Source organism: Trachymyrmex cornetzi, unplaced genomic scaffold (genome assembly GCF_001594075.2).
Source record: "Trachymyrmex cornetzi isolate Tcor2-1 unplaced genomic scaffold, Tcor1.1 scaffold156, whole genome shotgun sequence".
NCBI classification, from domain to species: Eukaryota; Metazoa; Arthropoda; class Insecta; order Hymenoptera; family Formicidae; genus Trachymyrmex; species Trachymyrmex cornetzi.
In genome coordinates this window covers 998,266-1,022,751 of record NW_017296157.1, presented here as the reverse complement: position 1 = coordinate 1,022,751, position 24,486 = coordinate 998,266, and the positions used below count along the sequence as shown (strand labels likewise).

The following is a 24,486-nucleotide window of genomic DNA, read 5'->3' as shown; positions in this document are numbered from 1 at the left end:
GGGCCCCCCCCCCCCCCCTCACTCTAACGGCCTCCATTTCCCTCCTTCGCAGACTCTTTCTCTTCTTCGTTTTCTCTTCTGTTTCTTTCTTTCTTGTTTCTTCCCCTTCTTTTAAGGTCTGATACGTGGAAACTCGTGAAGGGGAGCGGGGAAAAAAAATAATAAAAACGGAGCGGGTAGAAAGACCCGGCCCGTATGGTCGACACGTGACGAATTTACAGTCGATCCTTATAGATCGTATCCTCAGTCATTTTTTCCTCTTTATCTCTTTCTCTCTACCAGTTCCAGTTTTGCGTTTTGTTTCTTCGGAGCAAGAACCTCCGCAGACCGTCTGCGGGAAATGTGAAGGTTTGACCCACGTGTCAACTCGTCGCTGTTACCGAGATCAGGTTTAAAAAGAAGAGAGAAGAGAGAAAGAGCGAGAGATTGAGAGAGAAAGATAGTAGAAAGCTACTCTGAGAGCGTTAATTAAAGCGTCGCTCTCATGGGAGCAGAACTCGCCTGACCTCGCCTGACGTTAACAGCAATCATGAATTATGTCACTCTCTTCTCTAATCGTGACGGCCCAATACGGTGAGCGATCTCACCGGTGTAAATTTCTCATTCTCTTACGATTTACATTGCAGAACACTGTGTTACTTACGTAACGCACGCACGAATAACGCGATCCACGATCTCTTCACGCGATCAGAATTTATAACACTTTACGTATAGATTCTGACGTAATCTTCCATGGCGAGTATTAAGTTTCATGAATGCGTCGATAGTATTTCTTTCCTCATTTACAGTTCAACGTGCGCACATTAAATGGACTTTTTATATTTTTGAAAACATATACGTATATTAATGAATCTTTTCTATATTGAATCATATGTTTATCTAATTAGCTTTGAGTTTTTTTATTATTCCCTTCTAAAATAATCGTATCTTTTATTCGTGTAGGTTTAATTTTTCCACATCAAAAAGATTGACCTATATATAGTTTCCGAGGAGTAGCTTTTTGTAAAACTGAAAATTTTAACGAATCGACTCTCGAACAAATAAAAATAATCTCATTTTTGGAATTATGTTCAAGCGAATTTTAATTTGTCACAAGATCGCAAATAGAAGCTCAATTATCGAAATAGATAATGTTGAAGGTTGGAATTGTTACGTTCAAAGTATATCGAAGAAAACTTTATAACACAGATTGGCCATACAAATCCGTAGATGATAGGAATTATATTTCAATGCAAGGAATCGTTTAAAGTGAAGATCACGCGGAAGCGCAGATCGGTCGTTCAATCGCTCTCGATCTTTCCGACTCGTCGATTCCAGGCGACAGTATCTTTTAGCTACGCGGACGATCGATCATGCGAGACGAGACGCGATATATCGATGCCATCAAGAGCACTTACACAATCGACGCACAGAGAACGTGCATTTCTATTACTTCCTCCGTTCTCTAAATCGGTCGCAATCAATCTCGATTTATCGCTCTATTACTGTCACGCGCGTTATCTGTCAAAGCACATAAACGAACTCGGTTCGGCGACGCGATGATTAAATTCCAAGTTAAATGCGTTACGTTCTATCTATCCTGCTGTTTGTTATTGCCAAAATTGATGAAGTTAATAAAAATAATGTTTGCTCGGTTATAATACGCTAATTTTTGTATAAATTAGGAAAATTATTTTCTTATCTGAATCGTTTGCTAAAGTGATTATCTATGTGTCAGTGCGATAACAACGTCGAAAAGTAACTGAATTTGTTTGCTTCAGTTTGATTCGGTTCAGTAACGTTTTAGAGAATACGCGCCCCTTTAATTCGAGCGGACGGAAATATCTTGTTGCTCTTTGAGATAAATTGTCGATCAAGTGCAAATTAATTCTGTTAATCGTAGCACGCTGTTTACTACGCTATACTGCATGTATTAACCTTCAACGTTGGCTACTTGATGTCATGATGATTACGTGCTTTACGGAAAATATCAATTGTAAATGCCTACTTGCTTATTAATAGAAACTGTTGACACGTCCACCGCACCACGACGCACAGTGTTTTAATAAATGATAATATGGATATGTGAATACTGTCATGTAGGTTGAACGATAAAGAAGCGACTCTGCTCGGTTTTCTTGCGATCATAAAGTGTCCCAAGGTCGCGTTATAACAGCTGCGATCGTGCTTCTTATATAAGCGAGTTTTTAATAAGAATGCAAAGTAATTCAAAGCCAAATTGCCGTAAACTTATTTTTAAGTTTAGGAAAATTTATTGTAAAAGTCGAGTCTTGTTGTCCTCATATATATAGATAAATTACTTATAATTTTTATGCAATTTTTTTTACAAATACTTATAAATATTCGATATATTCTTTTTAACTTGCACATTATTGTGATATTTTGATATCGTAAATATATCATTGAATCTTTTATAAAAATAACATTTCGAGAATTCATTGTAATGAATTTTTAATGTTGCTTTATTTCTTTAATCTTTTCCTACATACTCATAAACTCGCAGTGGATTTTAATTTTAAATTATTTTCTTTTTATAAAAGATGATGCCATAAATGCTAAATGTTGTTAAAGCATTGTTACTTAAAAATAACAAGTAATTACAAGTGAAAGTAATCACAGAATAAAGTACAAGTTGTCCGTTAATCCCGTAACGTACAGTAGTTGTGCCAGTTGTGCCAGTTGTGCCGAAGCTTTATTTCGCTATTACGACGTTCCGAGATGTCACATGTCGTGCTTAGCATAGCGTGTCTAAACCGAGCGATGCCCCGTCAGCTCTATCAAACTTCCGTCAAGATCGACAGTGACTGGGAGTAAATTAGGTGGGCTTGACACTGCGCGGGGTCTTGGCCTGGGATCTGGGCGTCTCAGAAGCGGAAGAATAAGACGATCAGGAGAAAGAGAGAGAGAGGAAGGCCTGGCGGTACGCCAAAACTTTTATTCTTGCCGACTCCTTCCATGTCTTTAAGCTCACCCCAGGTCCCGGATCTCTTCAACCCCGTCGCCATTTTTCCTCGTCACCACGATCTCTCTCACTCTCCCTCTCTCTTTTCTGCCGTCGCTTCTGCCACTCTGCTTCGCTTCGTTTCGCGTTCCGCGATGTTGGAAATAAGTTTATCAACAAACGCGCAGCGAGATCTTCGTCCATAGCGCCGCCGTGGAGAGAGCATCGGCAGAAATAGCGGTTCCTAAAATAAGCGTTGTGGAAGACGAGACGCGTCTCTTCGAAGAGACACACGGATCTTTGCACGAACGCGAACTCTTATTCGTTCGCCAACTCTTTCATTCACCCGTATCGTCTTTCGTTGTACGATTAGATAAATCGTATAACTATTAATCTCTTATTCTAATACCAGATTATTGTCATACGTTACAACTAATATAAAATAATCATATAGGAAATATTTATCAGATTTTAAATGGATATTATCATAAATACGTGTCTACCATCCGGATATTTTATTTTTAATAAAACATTACGTAAATGTATCTACCACGACAAAGTTCATTTTTAAACAGCGAATAAAACCATAAATTTATATCACTTAATTAAATTTAATGAGTTCTCGTTCGTATTATGTGATTCTTTTGTAAAAAATATATTGCTCTTTGATACAGACTACCGTGTATAATTCCTTGCGTTAGTACATGCCGCAGCATTTATCTGATTTTCCCTCAAATACGCTTAATTGATCAACCTAATTATCAAAGTGCTGCATCGTACATCGCATAAATCGCTCTTGCATTTAAAGCACCGCATTACATGCATTTAATCAGTTGCCATATTAATTTCAATGCGATGTTTTATTGCCACACCTTTACGTTCTTCCGTTTATACTCGTACAAACGGAAATCTCCATCCAAGTTTTAAAATCAATGTTATAAAACGAGTGTCGTAACATTTTGTAATGTATTCCATCCGCGGGGTGAACGGCAATTTTTACATTTACGCAGCGACCTGTTATGTGTATTAACATATACAGTGAGTGCAAAAAGTATCCGTACAAAAAAAATTTTTAAAAAAACTTTATTTTTAAAAAGTAAATATTATCCAACGAGAAATGAGTCATCGAATTAATGTAATTTATACGTTGATTCGACGTTTAATTAACGATTATTTCTTGTTGGATAATTAACAATTTATTCATAAAGAATAAAATAGACTGTATGTTTCTTAAAATTATATATACCAAAATGATGTGTATTAATTTTATACAAAATATATTATCTGAAAAATAAGCGAAAATAAAAAATTGTATTGTTTGAATGCTCAAAAAGTATTCGTACAGACGAGAAATTTAGGAATACGTTCTAAAATCAGGAATACATGCGAAGCTCGTTTGTTTATGTTAGAACAGAATTTATTCATTGTATAAAATTAATGTTTATTTTCTACAAATAAGACTTTTATAACAAATTTTCTTGTACAAATACTTTTTGCTCTCACTGTACATGAAACCTCGTATATTTATGCTGCGCATTTAGTGCTTAATGCGACTATCTAATTCTGAATCCATTATTCATATAAAACTCGTGCGCGTTATTGCTTGAATGAGACGCGAAACGTTAAGCGCTTAACATCCGGAATCTGTACCGTATAGAAAATTTGACGAATCGTTAGTGAATAAATTAAAATGAACCAACTTTAGTGAGAACGTATTACGAATAAAAGAGCAAATGAATAATGGAGTGAATTAAACTTATCGACTTAAATACTAATTGACAGGTACTGCAGCGCCACAATACACGCTGTTTTTATTAACTGTCTCTAGTACCACAAATGTTTCCAAGTTGAATAGTGCACGATATTTTAGGTTTCCTGTACTTTATCTAACATTAAAGCAAATTCAAAGTTAAATGAATAGGATGTTGGCATTTATATTTATAAAATTTAATTCGGAATGAAAAGTGTGTACAATATACATAATACAATATACACAATTTCTTGAAATTATTAATCGTTAATCTGACTCTCTCATTTCCATATAGTATACTTTTCTCTCTCGAACTTTTGTATGTAAAGTTTCAGGAGAAGTAATAGAGTGAGCGGATGGCAGTGACTGATACTCGCGTTGAAACTAATGGCGCGTGCAGAATGCGGATTCAGCATGACGCGGTCGATAGTAGACGTATGAGGGAATGGGCGGTAAGAGTCGGAGGTAGGGGGTGATGTTTTGTTAACCACAGGGAGACAGAGAGGGAGAGAATGAGCGAGCGAGAGAGAGAGAGAGAGAGAGAGAGTTTGAAGGGCTACCTGCTTGCCCGCTTGTCTGCATGGAGCGTTGATTTTGACAAAGGGTTTAAATGCCTGGCGAGACCGCCCAAGCATATCTAATTCCCCGCACCTCTGCAACTCCGGGACAAGCCGACGATATCTCAAACTAGAGATGCACCGTTGCCCCTCGTGACAAAGAGCGTTGGCGTAGGAATTGTTTTTCACGACCTAGCCCCTTTTGAAGGGTCATGCGCTTTTAAAGCTCTTCGCTTTCCGCGCTGTCAAGCGAGATGCAAGGTCATGAAAACAATTGTCGATCATGGAGATTGGAGATTGTCTTGCAAAAAAATAATGGATGTGGATTGATGCGATTTCTTAATGATGACGAGTATTTAGATGTAAATTGATTATCATATTGAATCATAAAATAACCTGTCAGAATATCTTGGAAGGAATTAATTGAATGTAAAATTATTTTATTTTATTTTTATCATTTCGTCTTACAGCTTTCTTAGCTCGGTTTTACTAATGTAAAATTAACTTTAATCTCTGTTTATAAACTCTTATTATAAACATTTTAATAGAAAATTATTATCCGTTGAAGTATATTTTTGATACAATTAATAATAGAATCAAAGAGATATTACCCGTAAAAGGTTGCCTCGAATTAACAATTTAGATAATGACGAGGGATCAATTGGTCCATCTTGGTTTACCATACCTTTTGTGCCGATTCTAACAGAAAAATTCAAACAACTTAATAGAAACGATATCAAGGTTTCAGTTAAGTTATAGTTCAAACAAATTACAGAAATATATTAAAGTGCATAAAGATCCTTTGGACTCTTTCTCTAAGTCTAATGTTGTTTATTAGATAAAATGTAATGACTGTGATGCATCTTAAGTGAGACGAACGAGAAGGAGATTGAAGACACGGATTTCAGAACATCGAAATCATATACGATGGAACACCAGTTCTAAATCGATAATAACAGACCATCGACTGCAATTGGGTCATGATTTTGATTGGAACAACATTCAAATCTTGGATGAAGAACCGGTTTACAATAAACACCTCGTCTCAGAGATGCTTAATATTGAAAAATAAAGAAACAGTCTTAACCTCCAGACAGACACAGAAGGACTTCATAAATCGTATATTCCAATTATAAACAATGTTTGACTGCGCATTACCAAGAGTTTTCACAGTACAGTCGAATCCGTCGAGCGTGTTAGACGGTTTTTTTATTTTATACATCTGACTGTGTTATTCACTTATAATTATGATACTAATTTTTTATCTCTTTTAACATTTTATTTTGACTATTATTTCAACATTAACGTGAATTTTTGCAATCGTTGGAATCGAGGTGAGTTTTTTTTTACCAGAGAGACGTTTTATGCTTGTTTTAACTTTTAATTTTATGTACTTATAACGATTTTTTTTGTTCTCACTAGAATAACGAGAAATTTTTCGCAATCGGTCATCCAATCGCTTGACGAGCAATTTTCCGTGTCTCTGACTTGACACTCATCTAAACATGTAACATTAGTTGCAAGCCGATCGCAAGTTTGTTGCGACAGCCAATCTGAAGCTTTGAAATAAACGCTTTATATTGGCTGTCGCAACAAACTTGCAATCAGCTTGCAACTAATGTAGAACTAGCTTAACGAAACCGTCGTTTTCTTAATCTTGAATATTAATTCTTCCGCGTCTGTATTTCTGTATATCTGAAGAGGGTCTAAATACAAGGCCGAAATATGTTATTCTATTTTGTATTATATTCTGCTGTGTTCAATATTCTTATTTTCTTCGGTTTTTTTAATATTCATTTTATTAAACTTATGTTAAATGAATTTTTACGGTTTTTTGACTCTTATTAGCCTTTTACATCACATTGTATTTTTAATCTCTGTTCAATTCTTTATCTTTTTCTAATTCTTAAAGTTTAACTCATCAGATTAAAGTTAATCTTACATTGGTGGAACCACTTAATGACGTTAGTGTTATAAATCTTTTGGTTTTCTATCAGTGAACTTGTATGGTAGCGTACTCGTTTTATTTTATCATACTTATTTCAGAGGACAAAAGCAATTTGTCATGCTCTGTACACACGACGATAAGAATTTACATGCAAATAAACCGCACGTATAGGTCTTACATAATGCAACGCGCTATGGGATAACAATCCAATAACTAATATTATACTTCACATTTACTAATACGAATACTAAAGTGTTTTCTTGTTAGATATAAATATCTAATTTGTCATACGAACACGCAAACAATATCATTCATCTCATATCATACAGTCTCGTAATGTTTTTACGAAGTGATAATTGCATGTTAATAACCTGGTTATCGCATCTTCTGAGAATTATAAGATAACATGATATTTTTTGCCGCTCTCTAACATTATCATACATAAACATGAAATGCGGATCCATTACGTAAATATTTGCATTACGAAAAAAAGATAAAAGCGGACTTTTGGCCGAGAGATGAAAGTACCGTATAAATAAAAATTCATGCCCTGGACTGAATAAAATCCTCCGACCTATATTTTTTAAGTACTTTTCGCTTCGTCAAAAATCTTGTACCAACCACGGAATCTTCGACCTTTTTCAATATTAACATTAAGATATTCACAAACTTTTTGAAGGGATCCTTTTACTTTCCATTAAAATTTTATTACCAAGGTTATCCCACTTTCCACCATTCACCGTGAGAATCATCAAAAAGATTTCCTTAGAAAAGGAAGTTTTTCCAAGAAAATAATATTTTTAATAAATAACTTGCTAACTAAAGACGCTTTTACAAAAATATCAGTTATCTAATCATGGAGAAAACGTATTTAGAAAGTTGTTCTTAATTTTGTGTGCAATGCATTCTTTTTCACGTCATTCATATGAATTATTATTATTATTATCTTTTGTAGTTTATTATGAGACCCGTATTTTGGTCTCATTGGTAGCTACGTAATACTTAGCAACAATAAAAAGCCATTTTCTTGTCATGTATCGATATAGACATCCGATAATCACGTCTCGGTCCAAAAGTGATGGCTGCATGAACGACGTCACGCGTGTGAGTAACGACAGTGCGAAACAAAGTACAGGATCACCGTTCAATTACGCGCGCAACGTAATGCATGCGTGCAACGGTAGAACGACAAACCGCAGATCGCTAGGAGACGGGATGCACGGATGTCGGGCTCGTCCCAACGATGCGCCTCGTATCCGTATATATCTCCGTATTGTACACACGTACAAGTATGTGTGTGCGTGCACGAACTGCACATATCGGATAAACACACCCCACGCCGGAGGCATCGCTATTGCCCGTTGTGGAGAGGTCCTCCCCCTCCGGGTAATAACAGTAAATCCCGAGTAATAAATCCCTCCGCCGCGCCATGTCTTCCTTCCCTACCCCTCTTTGTCCTTCTATCTGCTCAGGCTCGCGCAGTGGGTGTACATGCCTGTGCGTATGGATGCTTATGCGTGGCCTCCTCCCCTTCATCTGTGTTCATCCCTCTCTGTTCGTTTTCCCTTCTCTCTGTCCAGTTTCTCCTTCACGCAAACGTGCACGTACGCACACGCGCGAAGAGAAGGGCATGCAATTTCTATCCGCTCGCTTCTCTTCGGGATGGGATATACGTGTATGACGTGCATTGTTGTAAATTGCTCCCATGCTACGGCCATGTACCTACCGGGTTAATCGAAGACCCCCTTGAACTCCCTTGAACTCCCTTGAACTCGCACTAACGCGACGGAAACCGGAAACCCAGTTGAACGTGCAACGTACCTACTACTGCACAATTCCTCGGTTGAAACGATTCGTCGTTGTTGATCCATGTACAAAGTACGCTCTCAATCGAGGTCAGTAGACAAGATTCATAACTGCGATTGATAACGTACTGCCATATTGTCGAGTATCGTATCGAGGAACACTGTAGGAACGACATACGTTTGCACAAGCAGCGATTTAGTCTAATAAATTAAGAAGATTTAATGTTGAGCCAATAACAATCCTTTAGCTAATACCCAGTTATTATAGCCATTATTACCGATGCTATCAGCGTTTGGATGGCGGCCAATTGAGCAGAGGATAATGGTATTACAGTTGTTATCGTGATTTATACTTTAGTATCAGAATTCAAAGTAGTGCTTACTTGACTTGGAAAATAATCCGTGAAGTATCATTAATTATTATGAATAAGAATTTTTTTGTATCGTATGTCAATTTTGAAGAATATTTAAGTTGTTCGTAGCATTGTCCCTTTTTTTCAATTTCACACGTTAGTTCATTTTTCCATTTGAATGATAGTAATAATACGTCAAAAACTGACTTGCCTATCATTCAGTGTCAAAAGTTTCTTTGTAACTTGCAATTCCGTGAAATTTGAAAGATAAATAATATTCCCTTCTGGGAGAATATATGAGAATTAATATATTGAACTATGCGAATATATCAAGTGAGGGTGGAAGAAGGGAGTTGGTAGGGAGATTGCTTTATATAGCGTCCTAGGGTTACCGAGTTATGCGAATCACTGACTGTGCACATCAAAGGGATTACCTCGGTAAATCAGCTCCATAATCTCTCCGGACGATGAACAGTCGATGTACCGGACAGCTGTAGGGATCGATCGGTTGCCCGCCACAATTATGCAGTCCGATCAAGGGTATCGAGATAACCTTCGTATACAAGCATATCGAGCGCGCGATAATCTACCGTCGTACCGTCGATAATTTTAATAATTAACGGCTGTGCGACTCGGTTGCTAGCTTGTGATGTTCTTTACATGTAATCAGTTTCCGTCGCGTGATATTATTAGACGTGTACTTACCGGGATGTCATCCAAAGATTCTGGAATGCAGATAAACAAAAAGAGAATTATGAATGAAGAAGTTCTGAATTGATGTCAGTTTTTATAGGAGTTTGTTGCATTGTGGGGAAAACTTTAACGTTATCAGCTTTTAAAAATTTTAAGTTAAAAGACATTTCTCGTCAGTTATGTACAGCTATATGAAATCACATACAGTGTTATAAAGTACGTACTAATTTACAGTAAAATACATGGTTACACATTCCGCGTATAGTACTATATAATATCGTAATATCATTGGAAATTGGAGCATATACTAAAGTTGTTAACTCTAAGACCTAGTTAACGATTTGCTATCTTTTCCCGCACATTATAGTCCTATGACATAGATACAGAAAATAGATACAGTTAATTTAAACGTATTATAACGTTAAAATTAACTGCACTCGATTTCAAGTTACGGTATCAATTTCACTTTCCAGCATGTATTTCATACATCATATATTTACCGTCGCTCTTTCTTGTTTCAGAGAAGAACAATGCCCGTAACAATCGACGCCGACGCGTGAGCGAAGGTGCCAGTCGCGAGAAAAACGAAAAAGATTCGGCGGAATCCACGCGGCAACAAGAGGATCGCGAAAATAAAAGTCCGCCGTTTAGCAAGGTAAGCAATCGTGTTGCGCGGCCGGTGTTAGAAGAAGCAAACAGTGCATCGGGAAGTGCTTCGAAACTACGAAGACGTGGCGCCGCGGTAAAGAGTCCGACCACCGACCAGGGGCCGCCGGCACAGCATCAGAGACCGGCACGAAGAAGACCGAGGCCAGGAGGTGGCCAAGAAGTCAAGACAGACGCAGAGGGAGAGTCTGTCGAGCATCATCATCGTACCGGAGCGAGAGCCGACAAGGACGAACGCCTCGGTAACAGATCGGAAGAAGAGGAGGAGGAAGAGGAAGAGGAGGAAGAGCGTCTCGAGGGAGAGGATGAAGAGAGTCAGGAACGCTGCGATCCACTGACTAAGCGGCTAAGAACAAGCCCCGTCGGCAGAAAGCTCAGATCGGAGAGTAGTAAGAGCAAAAACACCGAGGAAGCTGCAGCGGATCGGGCCAGAGGATCGGTGGTGGAAGCAGAGGGAGAGGACGAGGAGGAAGACGACGACGAGGACGACGTTGAGGAGGAAGCGGGGGCGGAAAAACACGACGGGGCCGAACGAGAGGTCGGTAAACTTGAAGAGGACGAGGAGAGTCAGTCCAGGGAGAGGGATAGAGAACCCGAGCCACCACCTCCGGACAAAGTCGATCCCGGAGGCGATCCGGCTTCCAAGGAGGAGCAACAACCGGATAACAAATCAGAATCAAGAAAGGACGTTCGCGTGACCGATTGGGACATAGATAAGGTCGGCGAGAATAAGGAACAACGACAGCAACAGCAACAGCCACCGCAGTTACTCGTGAATGGATTGCATGTCGATTCGCCGCTGGTCAGCGATAAGACGAATGCCATCCGCGAGGGCAGTCCGTCTGTGCTGAAGTCGACTCGATCAAAGACAAAAGGTTTTGCGGAAGAAGCCAGAGAGGACGTAGCGGCGGCGGCGGCGGCGGCAGAGGACGATCGCGACGAAAACGCCAGTGAGGAAGAGGTGAGCTCGCAGCGATCACGACGCACAGAGCTGACTACCACCGAGTTAGGCACGGAGGATAGCGTGGGTAGCGTCGGCGGCGTTAGGGCGGCCAGCGTCGAATCGGTCGTCGAGCTGCTGGAGTCGAGCAGTCAGGACTCAGGCTCCGTGCTGGAGAGGCTGAGTCCGTTTAGTAGCAGCGGCGGCGGCGGCCCCGGCAGGCAGAGCAGCCTGCTCCTGGAACAGCAGCGGGAGCAGGAGCGCAATCGGCACAACGAGAGCCCGATCATCCTTGCCGAGAGACTGAACAAGCCGCCACCGCCGATCGCCGGTCACCATCATCATCCTCATATACAATCTTACCATCAGCCGCTTCATCAGCAACAACAGTTCCATCATCACCATCAACAGCACCACCAGCAGCGTTATTCCGCCAATAGTCCGGTGATCCATCACCATCACCAGCAGCAACAGCAACAGCAGCAGCAGCAGCAGCAGCAGCAGCAACAACAACAGCCGCCGTCGCAACATCATCATTATCAGCTAGCGAGCAGCCCGCATCAACATCATCACCATTCCACCGCTCGCCTGACCCCGTCGAGCCTCCTCGAGGTGCAACAGCAGTCTCACACATCGAGGGGTGGCGATGAGGCCGGCCTCATGGAAGTGGAGGCCGGGGCCGGTATACCTGGAACGGGCGTACTCGTCGGTGTGCCTACGGCGGTCGGTGGCATACGGTCGTCGGGAGGCAGCAGCGGCGCCGCCGGTGTCGCTACTTACGGCGACAGCGGCTCCGACAGCGGGGTAAGCTCGCTGAAGAGCGCCAGTTCTGGCGACGAGAGGAGCGGCAGCAGGAGCTCGGCGCTTAGCGTCGAGGAGACAACATCCTCCTCGACACCGCTAGTCCCCGCCGCTGCCGCCGCTGCCCCGGCCAGGATCTGGCACGTGCAGAGCGTGCAACACACGTCCCTATTGATGGCGCATCCGTCCCAGGGCGCGCCCAACGCCGGCGCTAGTGCCGCAGCCACGGCGCCGCCGGTCGGCTACCACAGTCCAGCTCCTCCGAGTCACCATGCTGCCGAGATGCTCTGGAGGCAGTCCAGGACCGCCTACCCGCCACTCTCCCACACCCTCTTAGGCCCACAACCATCCAGTCCGGAGGAGCTGCTTGAAAGAGAGCGCCACGAAAGAATGCTGCGGTGAGTTGTCTCTATTATCTTTCAATTTTCAATTCTACGTTTCTGCGAATCTTTCTTTCTACGTTGCAACTTGTCGTAATCAATACTTTTTATTAAGTATAAATTAAAAGAAATTACAAAGAATTGGCACAGATCTTTTTCTATAAAATTGTGTTCCTTTAAATTATAAGGAATAAAAAAAAGATTTAATTACATCATTAAGGAAAACTGGACATTAGTAGTTAGAAGAGAAATGTATAAAAAAAGGAATCGATAAGTTTTAATATCAATAAATAGTTTCGATTAGATGATAGATACATTCAATTTTATAGAAATATATTCTCTCAATTGATTTTAATCTGTTTTTACTTCGAAATAAAAATATAAAGGTATATTTATAAAAAAATTTATAAAAATGCTTGAGAACAGGCATCGATACATATCCGCAAATTTCTATAGATTGAAAGTAGATCCGCGTCTCGATAAACGGCGCTTTAATAGATTTGACGTTGCATTACGTCTTCTGTAATCACCTCAGTGAATTGACGGTTGCAACGCGATATGTAACGACGATAAAAAGTTTATTTACCACGGCTACTTTTCCGCTCGACTACGCGCGCCATTAATAGCGCTGCCACATGCACGAGCGATTTTGAGTACGGGCATTATAATGCATTGAACAGCAGCGTGACGATGTCATGACTACGTTATGCCAATAATCTAAACCCTAGATTCGCTTTCCCTGTCGACATGAATTATCCACCGTAATCCGTGACGTTTATCGTATCTTTCTTTTGCTCGATCAGTTGCCTCGTCAATAACCTCGACACAGAAATGATCTGAAACGTGCCAATATAACATTTCGATCCAATATCACGATTAACACGAATTGCCACGCTTCGAGAAGCGGTTTACCTTTTTTTGTTCCGAGTTCCTCGAATATTTGCAAGAAACAAACGTTTTTTGCCCGTACGTAATTTACTTGTTCGCGTGTCCCCGCGACAAAACGTTCAGCCGGCTAGTAGATCCTTCGAAGGAAACGAGACTATCGTCCGGCATCGGGGAAGTGAATGCCCGACCGTTGTGGCAGCTGCATTCGACGCTTTCTCGCTGGTTCTAGCCGTCGGACTTTCTTTGTCTGTCTGCTCTCGCGTGACTACGTCAAGCGTATATACTCGCCATTCTCGTTTCTCGCCGTATGCGGGGAGGGCAGACAGGCGGATGCGCCTGAAAAAAAAAGAAGGAAAAAAAGGGAAAAAGAAAAGAGGTGGACGGGACAAGCTCGAGCGTGCGTATCCACAGCCAGGCGTTGCGCGCGCGCATGACGTGTATCTACGTGCGTTTCCGGGCGCCAGCTGCGAGCCGTTCCTCCGACTTCCGCCGGATTATCGCGATAGAGACGAGGCTCGGCCTGAGTAATCGAGTCATCATTCGCGCGGCAATGCCGACAACGAGGCGGTGACCCGAAACCGTCGCTCTTCGGCTTGTATAAATATAAACCGGTAGAACATTTACCAACACCGACGTGCCACTGATCGGCACGTGTCGATGACCCTGCCAACCGTGCCTCGCTTGACCTCACCGAAGGCCGCCCGCCAAAACTTTCGGTATCGTTCATTTCTATTATTATATATGCTTCCCCTTGATTTCTACATAACAGACCGGCTGCTTATTTTTAAGAGTAAACAGGTGAAAGTGATAACACTAAGAGGATCACATTAACATAATTTTTACAACGTTAAATATGCGTGTAGCATTGCGAATCGCAGATTTGTATACAAGTTCTTGGAAAGTTTGTTCTCTTCCAGAATATTACGAGTACCCTTTGTATGATTATCATAATTGGCAAATCCTTCTCGCAAAGTTCCGTCTTTCAATTATTCATAGTCAAAGTTCGTCGGGTAGAAAGTTATTCTTGAAAGTATAAAACTTGTATGTACTTTCTTTATCAATAACAATGGAAACATAGTTCAAGATAGATGTGGACTCGGCCATGACTCCACGTCTGTCAATGGTCGCTATGTATCGCTTTAACGGCGCATCGATCGAAAGAGACGGTGTGTAAGTTCTGTAAATACGGCTAAGTAAAAGTTGGAATGTTTGAAACTAACCCCGGTGAACTTTAGATTACGAATTATTTAAGTTCAAAACTGTTTTATTGCGCGACAATGCAAGTCGCATAAATTGGAAGCTATTGATATCTTGGCATTTAAGAAAAGATCAGCTCAAAATATCCGGCCTTAGAACTACGGTCGTTAATTTTGACGTAATCAGTATGAAACTCGAAGATATTGTTTTCACTTTTATAAAGAGTAAAATTAATTCCATTCATTTCAACCCAATTTCTCATTGTACCTCGTTATATTACACGTTCTTTGAATTGTTCATAACTAATCCTAATCGATATAAATAAAAATCGTCTCTCTCTTTCTTTCACGTGCCTTTTACGTGTCATTGAAACTAATCCTCGTAACAAATCCAGTGACCTGACCCACGGGATGAGTTCAGCGAGCATCTAGGTAGGGATAATTAATAGTCCGTGAACCAAGAACATGACTGAGATATTAAAGCTCTTCTCGTAAGAGCCCAGGCGGAAAAGGGCGACGGAGGGTTTAGGTTGGCAAGCTACTAGACGATGATGACCTCCTACATCGTCTGCCACTGCTGCTACTCATGTTCGGGAGGGAGGGGTCAGACAGCAGAGGACGTGCGTCGACTTGACAATATATTACATCAAGTCCGTGCCAAGTCCCTCTAAATATCGTTTCCGAGTATTTTTATGACGTTGAACGTCGGCTACATTATAACGCTTTTTCGGATCACAGTATTTTATTTCGGATGATGAAAAGAAAAAGAGAAATTTACAGTCTCTGCAACGTTTTGCGCTTTTTGATTACTGTCATCTGATTATTTGCTCACAGACAGATCTCGTGTCTTATTATCTTCAAATTTATTTTTTGTGTAAAATATTCAATCATGTTTCTAAAAAAAAAAAAATGAATTTTTATTTGCCGAAATCCACATTAATGGAGAGGAAAAATAGCAAGGATCGAGTAACAAAATTAAAGTCAACCTACTGATAGAGAGTGAAAACGTAAATTATAATTAGTTACAGCCATCAACAAATAGATTAGTGAATTATTAAAATTGATGATATACCTAAGTAAGACAAGTTTATAAAATATTTTTTTGATTCTATCCGTATTAACCGTAGATACACACTAAGATCCCTGAGACCACAGCATAATTTTCTCAGTTTGGCATTTTAGCGTTTCTGGACTTTTTTTTAACCCATTATGTATCTCGAAGTTCTTTAATTCTATCAATTTTTATAAATTATATTTTTTATAACTTTTATAAATTATTAAAAAAAAATTTTTATAATTATGAGGCTGTTCCTTTATCAATTTTGTATTGACTAAAAAAAAATTAATTAAAATATGTCTATTTTTGCTGGAGTTACAATAATAAATATGGATGAAATTCCCGGAACACCAGTATAAATACTTTATATAGGCAAAAAGGAGCGTGTATAATAGGATTAAGTAACACTTCTGTTGTATAATTGCTAATTTTTTCGATTATGCAACAAGTTACGATGCTCTCGAGATAATATAGCTTGTTGATATTCCGTGAAAATTAGCTTGGCTAAAATTGGAAGCAACAGTTTGTCGGCAGACGAGTTAATCGTCTTCGCATCCTCGAGACGTTTTCAAGGTCGAAGTTGTCTGATAGTATCCGAGAGCAGGCGCTCTCAATTTTCCCTTTCTCTCTCGTCGGGGTACAAGCAAACCCACGGGGGGAATGCCGCAAAAAGAACGAAGACGCGCGGTGAGAGAGCTACCCTAATGACCATCGTGTAGCGACGAAGGTTAACTACGCGGTTCATCCTCCTGCGATCGATATCCCACGTTCTTGTGCGTCTCATCTTCTCTCATTCTGAGATCCCATCGGAGCCGGTAGCACTCGATCACGAGGTATTAAAGCTTGATTGATCGATGCATCTTTTTTCTTGCTCAATCCTGGCCTGAGTCACGCGAGACCTGAAATGCGTTCCCGAATACAAAGCTATGGTTAAGATTAATCGTACACGAGCGAAATTATTCTCGTTCCAAGAAAGGCATCATTTTCAGCATCGCTATGAATTGGTTTAACAAAAAGCAGTATAAGAATCTATCAAAAAGGGTTAAGGTTATTAAAAATATATCACAGAACCGATGTAATTTTAATTACGTTGTAGAACTTGTTTCAAGAATTGCGCTGAAATGATGTAAAAAAATAGAAATCGTGTTGTATATAAATTGCATTATGATAACGAACACGAATGAGTTAGGAAAAAAGACAAATTTGTAATATTTTTAATGGCTCTCTGTAAAATATTTTATCAGCTGAAGTAAATGTACAACCGATTATACGTCGTTAGTTAGTAATGTTGCAAGTTAATATCGTTCATTAACGAAACAGGGATTATCAAGCTTCACTTCGCGAAAGCCATCGACAAATTAAGAGCAAATTTACCTGAGATATATCGATGAGGGATGTTGTTGCGGAGTTAACTGGGAGAAGTAATCGCTCGTTACGTATAACGAACAGGTGAAATTGGAAACTTGATAAAGCGGCGATGCGGATCGCCGGCGATCGGTTATCCGCACGAGAGGACCGTCGCAGAACGCAACATTGCATTTGCCGATATCACGCGATATCCTTTTTACGTGTCGACTCGAAACTTCCTGGAATTTCCTGCGGCAGAACATGTCGCGGAGACACGCGTATACGCGTTCCAATGCTTTTTCTCGCACGTGGCGTGATCACGAAACAATGGTTCCGGTGAGCTTGCCCCTTAGGCGTAAATAGGATCGCTCTTTCGTGTCGAAGTTACATCAAAGATACCCTAACGACTATTATTCATGTAATTAGCGTACCGGTTCAAATAATGGCAGTATTTTACACGAAAGAAAATTACGCGGTAATTTAAATGGGTGGATTCAGGCAAGAAGGAAATATTATCCTCATTTAAATATTATCAACTAGCCTTTTTTTTTTGCTTTACCTGCAAAATATCTTGAACTGCATATTCAAGTATCCAATCCTTACGACACGATTATTACGTTTTGTAAGCAATACGCACAAGCCAAAACTGGGGTGAATGGTCAGAAAGCTCGTTTGCAATCTTGCCCTTTTCTCTGAGAAAGCGATCCTAACGTGTAAGCGTACATTATCCTGTTCTAAATATGTTCTAAATATTATAGGCTCTCTCTCTTTTTCTCTTCTCTCGTGTAATGACCGCGATTTAACGCTTATGCAAGCCCGACCTCTCCGAGAGAGGTAATCAGCTGGCTGCCGAGTGCGGCAACAGAAACTGGCATTTGGGCACAAGGTCACGCGCAGCTTCTTTTTTATCTCTCCCCACCTGGACCTCTCCGCCTCTCGCCCCCTTTAATCCTATCTCTCCTTCTGCTCTTTAACCTTCTCCGTCCGTAGCCTCGTCCGAGACCGTTTGTTAACCGGTATGAGCGAGGAGGAGAAAAGGACGAGACGAACAGGAATGCATGTAGCAGGAAGCTGTAAAAATATATGTCGAGCGTTCGGCAACTCGTTCGATGATCGCGTGTCCGAGCATGGTCTAACAGGATAATGAGGGGCTGGATGCCTTGATTGCGACGTTATATATAATAATAAACCAAATTGATTATAGATTAGCAGAATTAATATACTAGGATAGAATTATTCGATGTGTATGTGTGTGAGTGATTTATTTAAATTCCATATTAAATTAGTATTTTCAATTATGTCATAGAGATTATATCATAGATAATGACCTAGGGACGGCTCAGAATGTGTATCATAGATTCAATTATCGGCAATTCAATAATCGTTTATTATTGCGTCTATGTATTAATGAATTAATGTATTGCGAACGATATATTATAGCTATTGTTCATTTTGTGTGTATCATAGATTCAATTATCGGCAATTCAATAATCGTTTATTATTGCGTCTATGTATTAATGTATTGCGAACGATATATTATAGCTATTGTTCATTTTGTTTTTTTTTTTCTTTAATGTCGACTGTCATTTATGCCAAGTGATATTTACTCTGGAATGTAAGCCCGACATTGTAATTGGTGCCAAAGTCTTTATCGCAAACGGTTGTGTCGTCAAGCTATTATTACCACTATTTAAATAGCTGGTTGCGAACAGTTTCGCGTCTATGGTCTGGAATGTGTCTCGTAAAAAGTGTCTTCTATCGTCCGTCACTGATTTATATATCTCGAGGACAACGTTCGTTGTTTTTGCGGTCGCACTCTGGTAGCTACGTTTGCAGGTGTGCGTGAAACACGTTTACAAGGAAATAAATCTGGTCGGTGCCTCTCTAACTCCTCCGGATTGCGTCACGCGAGTCTGAATCACACGTTAAAGTATCTCACGATTCACCCAGTTTCATCGCCGAATCGAAAGTCTCGTATGTTTCGTTCGCGGCTCGTATCGCGCGCTCTTCATCCAAGGCCATCGTTGCTTTGCACGACAAAACGTCTCTCTATGGACTTTGTCAGTTAATTCTATCGTACACTGCTCGATGTTATCTTATCGCTACGCACAATATAGTAATTAAACATGACAATATGGGAGGGACTTGAACGAAGTAACAGAGAGCTATAAATTATTGCTTATTATACAGCTGTGTAATTATCAATATATTTTTTTATTTATAATATTCTTTGTACACTCGGTTTTGACCTTTAATGAAATCTTTATTTGAATTTGTCATTACAACCAGCTGATACTTACATTTTGTATCATTACTTATATCTAATCTTTCTTTAATACATTATGACTGATTGCGTTTTTAATATATTGCGATATCAGTAATATCTTTACAGTATTGGAGATGTACGTTGCGCTTAGATTAAAATGTAACTTCAAAGTTTACCCGTACGTAATGCGATGGGATCTCAACGTCAATCGATCGAAACGTTTCACGTTGAATAGAGCGTAAAGCGTGTGATCTACGAATCGATTAGTCAACGTGTATCGTGCATATACTTCTTCCGCCTGGAGCGATGCAACCGACGTCTGTCTCGGACACCGTCGTTCAACTCCGAGAGAGTCGATCGGCCAACGAGCGACACGGACGAGCAATTTATCTCGAGGTCATCGCGTTATCTTCCCACCGGGGGCGCGTACGGAACGTTCGAGAGTAGGCGAAGTACCGGCAACGATCGCCGTTTATTATGCAGTTCACGTGGCACATGTCCGTCAGCTCGCCGGCGCGGCGCGGCGATTTACACGCCCGTCACGCACACACGCGCCACGCGAAATCTGACCGGGATGGGATCCGCTCGCTCGCTCGCGCGCATCACAGCGTATGCATGCAGATACGTGCGTACCGTATCTTCTGATTTCTCCTCCCCGCCCCCGCCGTTATCTACGGTCGCAACGGCGCGGGCGTGGAGATTAGAATTCGCGCCTCGCCTGGTGATATTGCTCCCGAGAGTGATGCCCACTCGAGGCCGAGGACACCGGAATTCTTCGAAGAACACGCGAGCAGTATTTTTCTTAAAACTCTATTCAAAATTCGTCTTTCAGGGTGTTTATCATTTTTGTGAATTTTTCGTGAAATTTATACTTTACACTTATCTTAATATTAACATCAGTTATATCAAGCATATATTGACAGATTATTTAAAATACTTTACAAATTGGGGCAGTTTTGATTCAAATTTACAGAAATATTCTCTACCGAAAGAATGTTATTAAAATTGAACCTTTGTTAATCAAATATTAATGTTTCATTCGGATTATTAGATCAAATCTTATGTGTGTCTATACAGTTTGTTGACTTCACTGAGAGAAATGTTTGGTATGAATAATTTATTTTGTTGCGTTATTCTAACTAAATCTTAATTAATAACACAATTTTTCAATTAAAAAGTAAGAAAGTTTTTGTTAGTCACACATCAACAAAATGATTATTCATACCAACCATTTTCCTCGCGCTGTTCAACTTTTATTTTTTCCCCAAGTCCTTTAAAATCCGACGCCTATGCGCCATTATTTGGTCTCGCGGATGTGCATTCACGGACTCACTCGCGTACTATCGAACACATGCGTTCACGCATTTGGCTCGCGTTACGTGCTATATATCCGAAGTGAACTCGCTCTCCAGGCGGGATTCGTGTACACACGCGTGTTTGCAAGCCAAGTACATCGGCGAACGAGCGTGCGTGGGCCGTGTGGGCCGTGCTAACAGTAAATCCAGCGAAACGAAGGGCATTGTGCTAGGGCACAAGGGGAGGAAAAGAGAGAATGAGAGGAATGATGTAATCTCTGTCTGCTTCTTTCGGTATATAATAACATCGTCGTAAGTCGTAACAAACGAGTTGCAGCTAGATTCAAGTGTGAAGGAACTTATTGCACATTTTGGGTATCCAAGGTCGAAGCTCGTCAGTATTGTAATAAGTTTTTTTAAACGACAAGATTTTAAGATGAGGTGCAGATGAATTTTTTCGTCATTTATTGAAATGTTTCTGAATTCTTTACATTTATTTTAATTATTTTTCATCAATTATTTTAAGAATTTTTCTTTAAACAATGGTACACACAGAAAAATGCATACTATGCGCAAGGGAATAATGACGATAAATTTGGCCCATCAAAATGAAAGTGATTTTTGAAAGCATTTTTGACGAGGGAGATACGAAAAAATAATAAAAAAATACTCAAACTATCAGATACCAAAATAACTGACAATTACAGATAGAAAAAGAGGATAAAAGGATTTCAGTCCATAAATAAAAAACGAAACAAAATTCACCCCATCTCTCCCTGCCTAGGGATGGGTTTGACTTTCCACACGAAGCGAAGTCTACCCTACACCTTTCCTGCCTAGGGGGTCCGACTTTTCACGCAAAGCGAGGTCCACCCCACACCAAAATATGATTTGAGTTAAGTTGTTTTTTTTGTGGTGGAGCCCCCTCCCCCCCGTAAAGGGGGACGAAACATATACTACTTTCAAGCATATACTTTACAACACAAAGCGAAAGCCATCCCATCTTCCTCTCTATCTAGGGGGTCTCGCTTTCTAGTGGTTTTAACAGTGACGACAATTTTAATAATAATTAAGTTTCGATCTAAAATATATATTATGTAGCATATAATCTATAATACATGTTATTAAGAATGTATCTTTCATGCTTTTTGTTTATGGACTGAAATTTTTGTTTCTTATGTTTTCCGTTTGTAATTGTTATTTATTTTGGTATCAGTTGGTTGCAGAATTTTTTTACTATTTTTCTTGTATTTCTCGTTAAAAATGCTTTCAAAAATCACTTTCGTTTTGAGGCACCAAGGTTAACGTAATCATGCTTGCAAATAATAATTACTTGTTTCAAATATTTAAAAAACTCATATATTCACGAATCTGACATAAAGCATCTTCAAAATATATCCTGAATCCTAGTAAGCTTAATACAATCAAGATTATTAAATTAAGGTCCGATTGCACCGTTACTTTGACTTTATAAGCGAGGCTTAAAACTCTCACTTCCTCTCTTTAAAACCGAAAGAGAGGGAGAGATAGAGAGAGTTTTAAGTCTCGCTTAAAGATCAAAGTGACGTTGGTGCAATTGGGTCTAAAACAAATTCGATTTTATGTAAAAAAAAGTCGCTTCTTCAATCAATTTAATATTCTTCAAAGGAAAACGAATTCTCTTGTTTTGAGTATATAATAACGAGTTTTCCTAAAACTTGTGATAAATATATTTGAAGATTATTATCAAGAAGATATTTTTTGTTAAAGATAATCGTTAAAAGGAAGAAGGTAAATTGGGTAATCATTTTTTTTTAGCAATGGAGTGGCATTTTTTGTGTGTATTTAATTTGAAAATGATATTGGTTTTTTGTTCTTTAGTTCTCGCGTATGATTATCCTATATTTGATGACAAACACCGTGAGTCATATTCACGCGTGTTTCTCCGAAACTAATTAATTATATAAAAATGATAATTAACCAAACACCTGTCACGGCGCACAAAACGAGTGAACGAGACTACATCGAGTGATGACATGTGAATGAAATAGCTTTCAGCGCTCGTTTCGTTTGCTGCAAAACGCTCAGCTATTTCGCAAATTGCGAGCGGCGTGGCTGTGACATCATAGAGCATTCGCGGATCTGTGTATCGATGGACGAACGATGCCCGGGGAAAATTTCGTGCATTTGTGGCGAACCGGCGATACCGCCGGCGCCGGTGCGCCATCAAAGGACCGAAGCCAGACGCATACCGCGTGTTCGCGAATGCTCTCCCGGCCGATTGATCGACAATGTGTCAGAAGGTACTTTCTATAGGGTATTGTCTAGACAGGATATCTCGCGACTCTGCCGGATGCGCTTTCAGCCGCAGGTTCTTTGACAAATTTGAAATCGATGCTGGCAGGTATATGATGGAGAATCATAATTTGCCAAGATTTTTCCACGTTTAGCGCCCCGACAATCGGGATGCCAATTAAATTTCCACCAAGATAGATTTAAGTTGTAATTAGATTGGGCAGTAAGTTTTATTATGCATTCAAAGCCTTGACGAGAAAGATGGCGGAGGAAGGGCTTAATTCTCCACAAGTTTATATCTCTTTTAATTCAAGATATAATTCAGGACTGAATATTAAAAATATTATGAATAGAAATACTCTATTTTTACTTTAATATTCAGCGTTGATCTGATAATACTATCAGAATTAATATTGAATAACTATATCGAAGGCTTATCATTGAAGTAACTATTATTATATTCGAAATTATTTTATCTTATCAACTGTGTGTCAGAATATTTGTATTTGAAAGTCATATCTGACTATGACATCACAATATATACGAAACTTTATTTTTAAAAAGAAGATCCGGTTAATATTTCCAGGACTTTAGTCGTCGAATAGAATTTGAATCAATTAATACGGTAGTTTCGAAAAATCGATCCGATTTGAATTCGGATACACGTTACACATATCATATAACATCTTCCTATTCTGCCGCACGCTTTAATCGGGTCACTGACTCTCCGGCGTCGACTGGAATCCAATCGCAGGAATGTGTCCTCGTAGCCGAACCGACCAGACCTCCGATCGTATAATAGAAGGTCGTGATGGCTATAAGTCGCTATATAATGACTATAGCACGCTATAGCCATGGCGCTATAACGAGACTAGAATTGCTGATTCAACGAAATCGTATGCGCGAATACGCAGCTCTCGCACAGTTCATCGCAGTCGGATGGCTCTGTTCATCATGCCATTATCATGCCGTTAACGTCGCCATTATCGTGCAGATGTCCCGGCTGAAACTGGTTCCGCGCAATCCTATACGACTCTACGTATACATTATATTTTTAACACAACCGGAAAGCACATACGGGCTTGCATGATTCAGGTTCTAGTCTCAATGGAGACCAGAACACTTTAATTGGCATGCAATATATTATTACAATAATTATAAAGATCTTATCGTGATAATAAAGAATTTATTTCCAGATAAATTTTTTTTTATTAAAACGACAAAAATATGTTTATTAATTTATCAGTTTATACTGCTTTATCGTATTTAACGTTATAATTATACCAGTAGCTAACATTTTCGCATTTGTAAACCTCTCCCTAGACTTTT

General features: G+C 39.8%; 1 protein-coding gene across 1 annotated transcript in view; it reads left to right on the top strand.

Annotated features, from left to right (window-relative positions):
- Kdm3 (Lysine demethylase 3) overlaps positions 1-24,486 on the top strand; it is a 323,142-nt gene that overhangs the window by 186,354 nt on the left and 112,302 nt on the right. Inside the window, exon 8 of the mRNA XM_018503169.1 lies at positions 10,569-12,852. Coding sequence (XP_018358671.1) covers positions 10,569-12,852 — 2,284 coding nt within the window. The remainder of the gene's footprint in view (positions 1-10,568; positions 12,853-24,486) is intronic.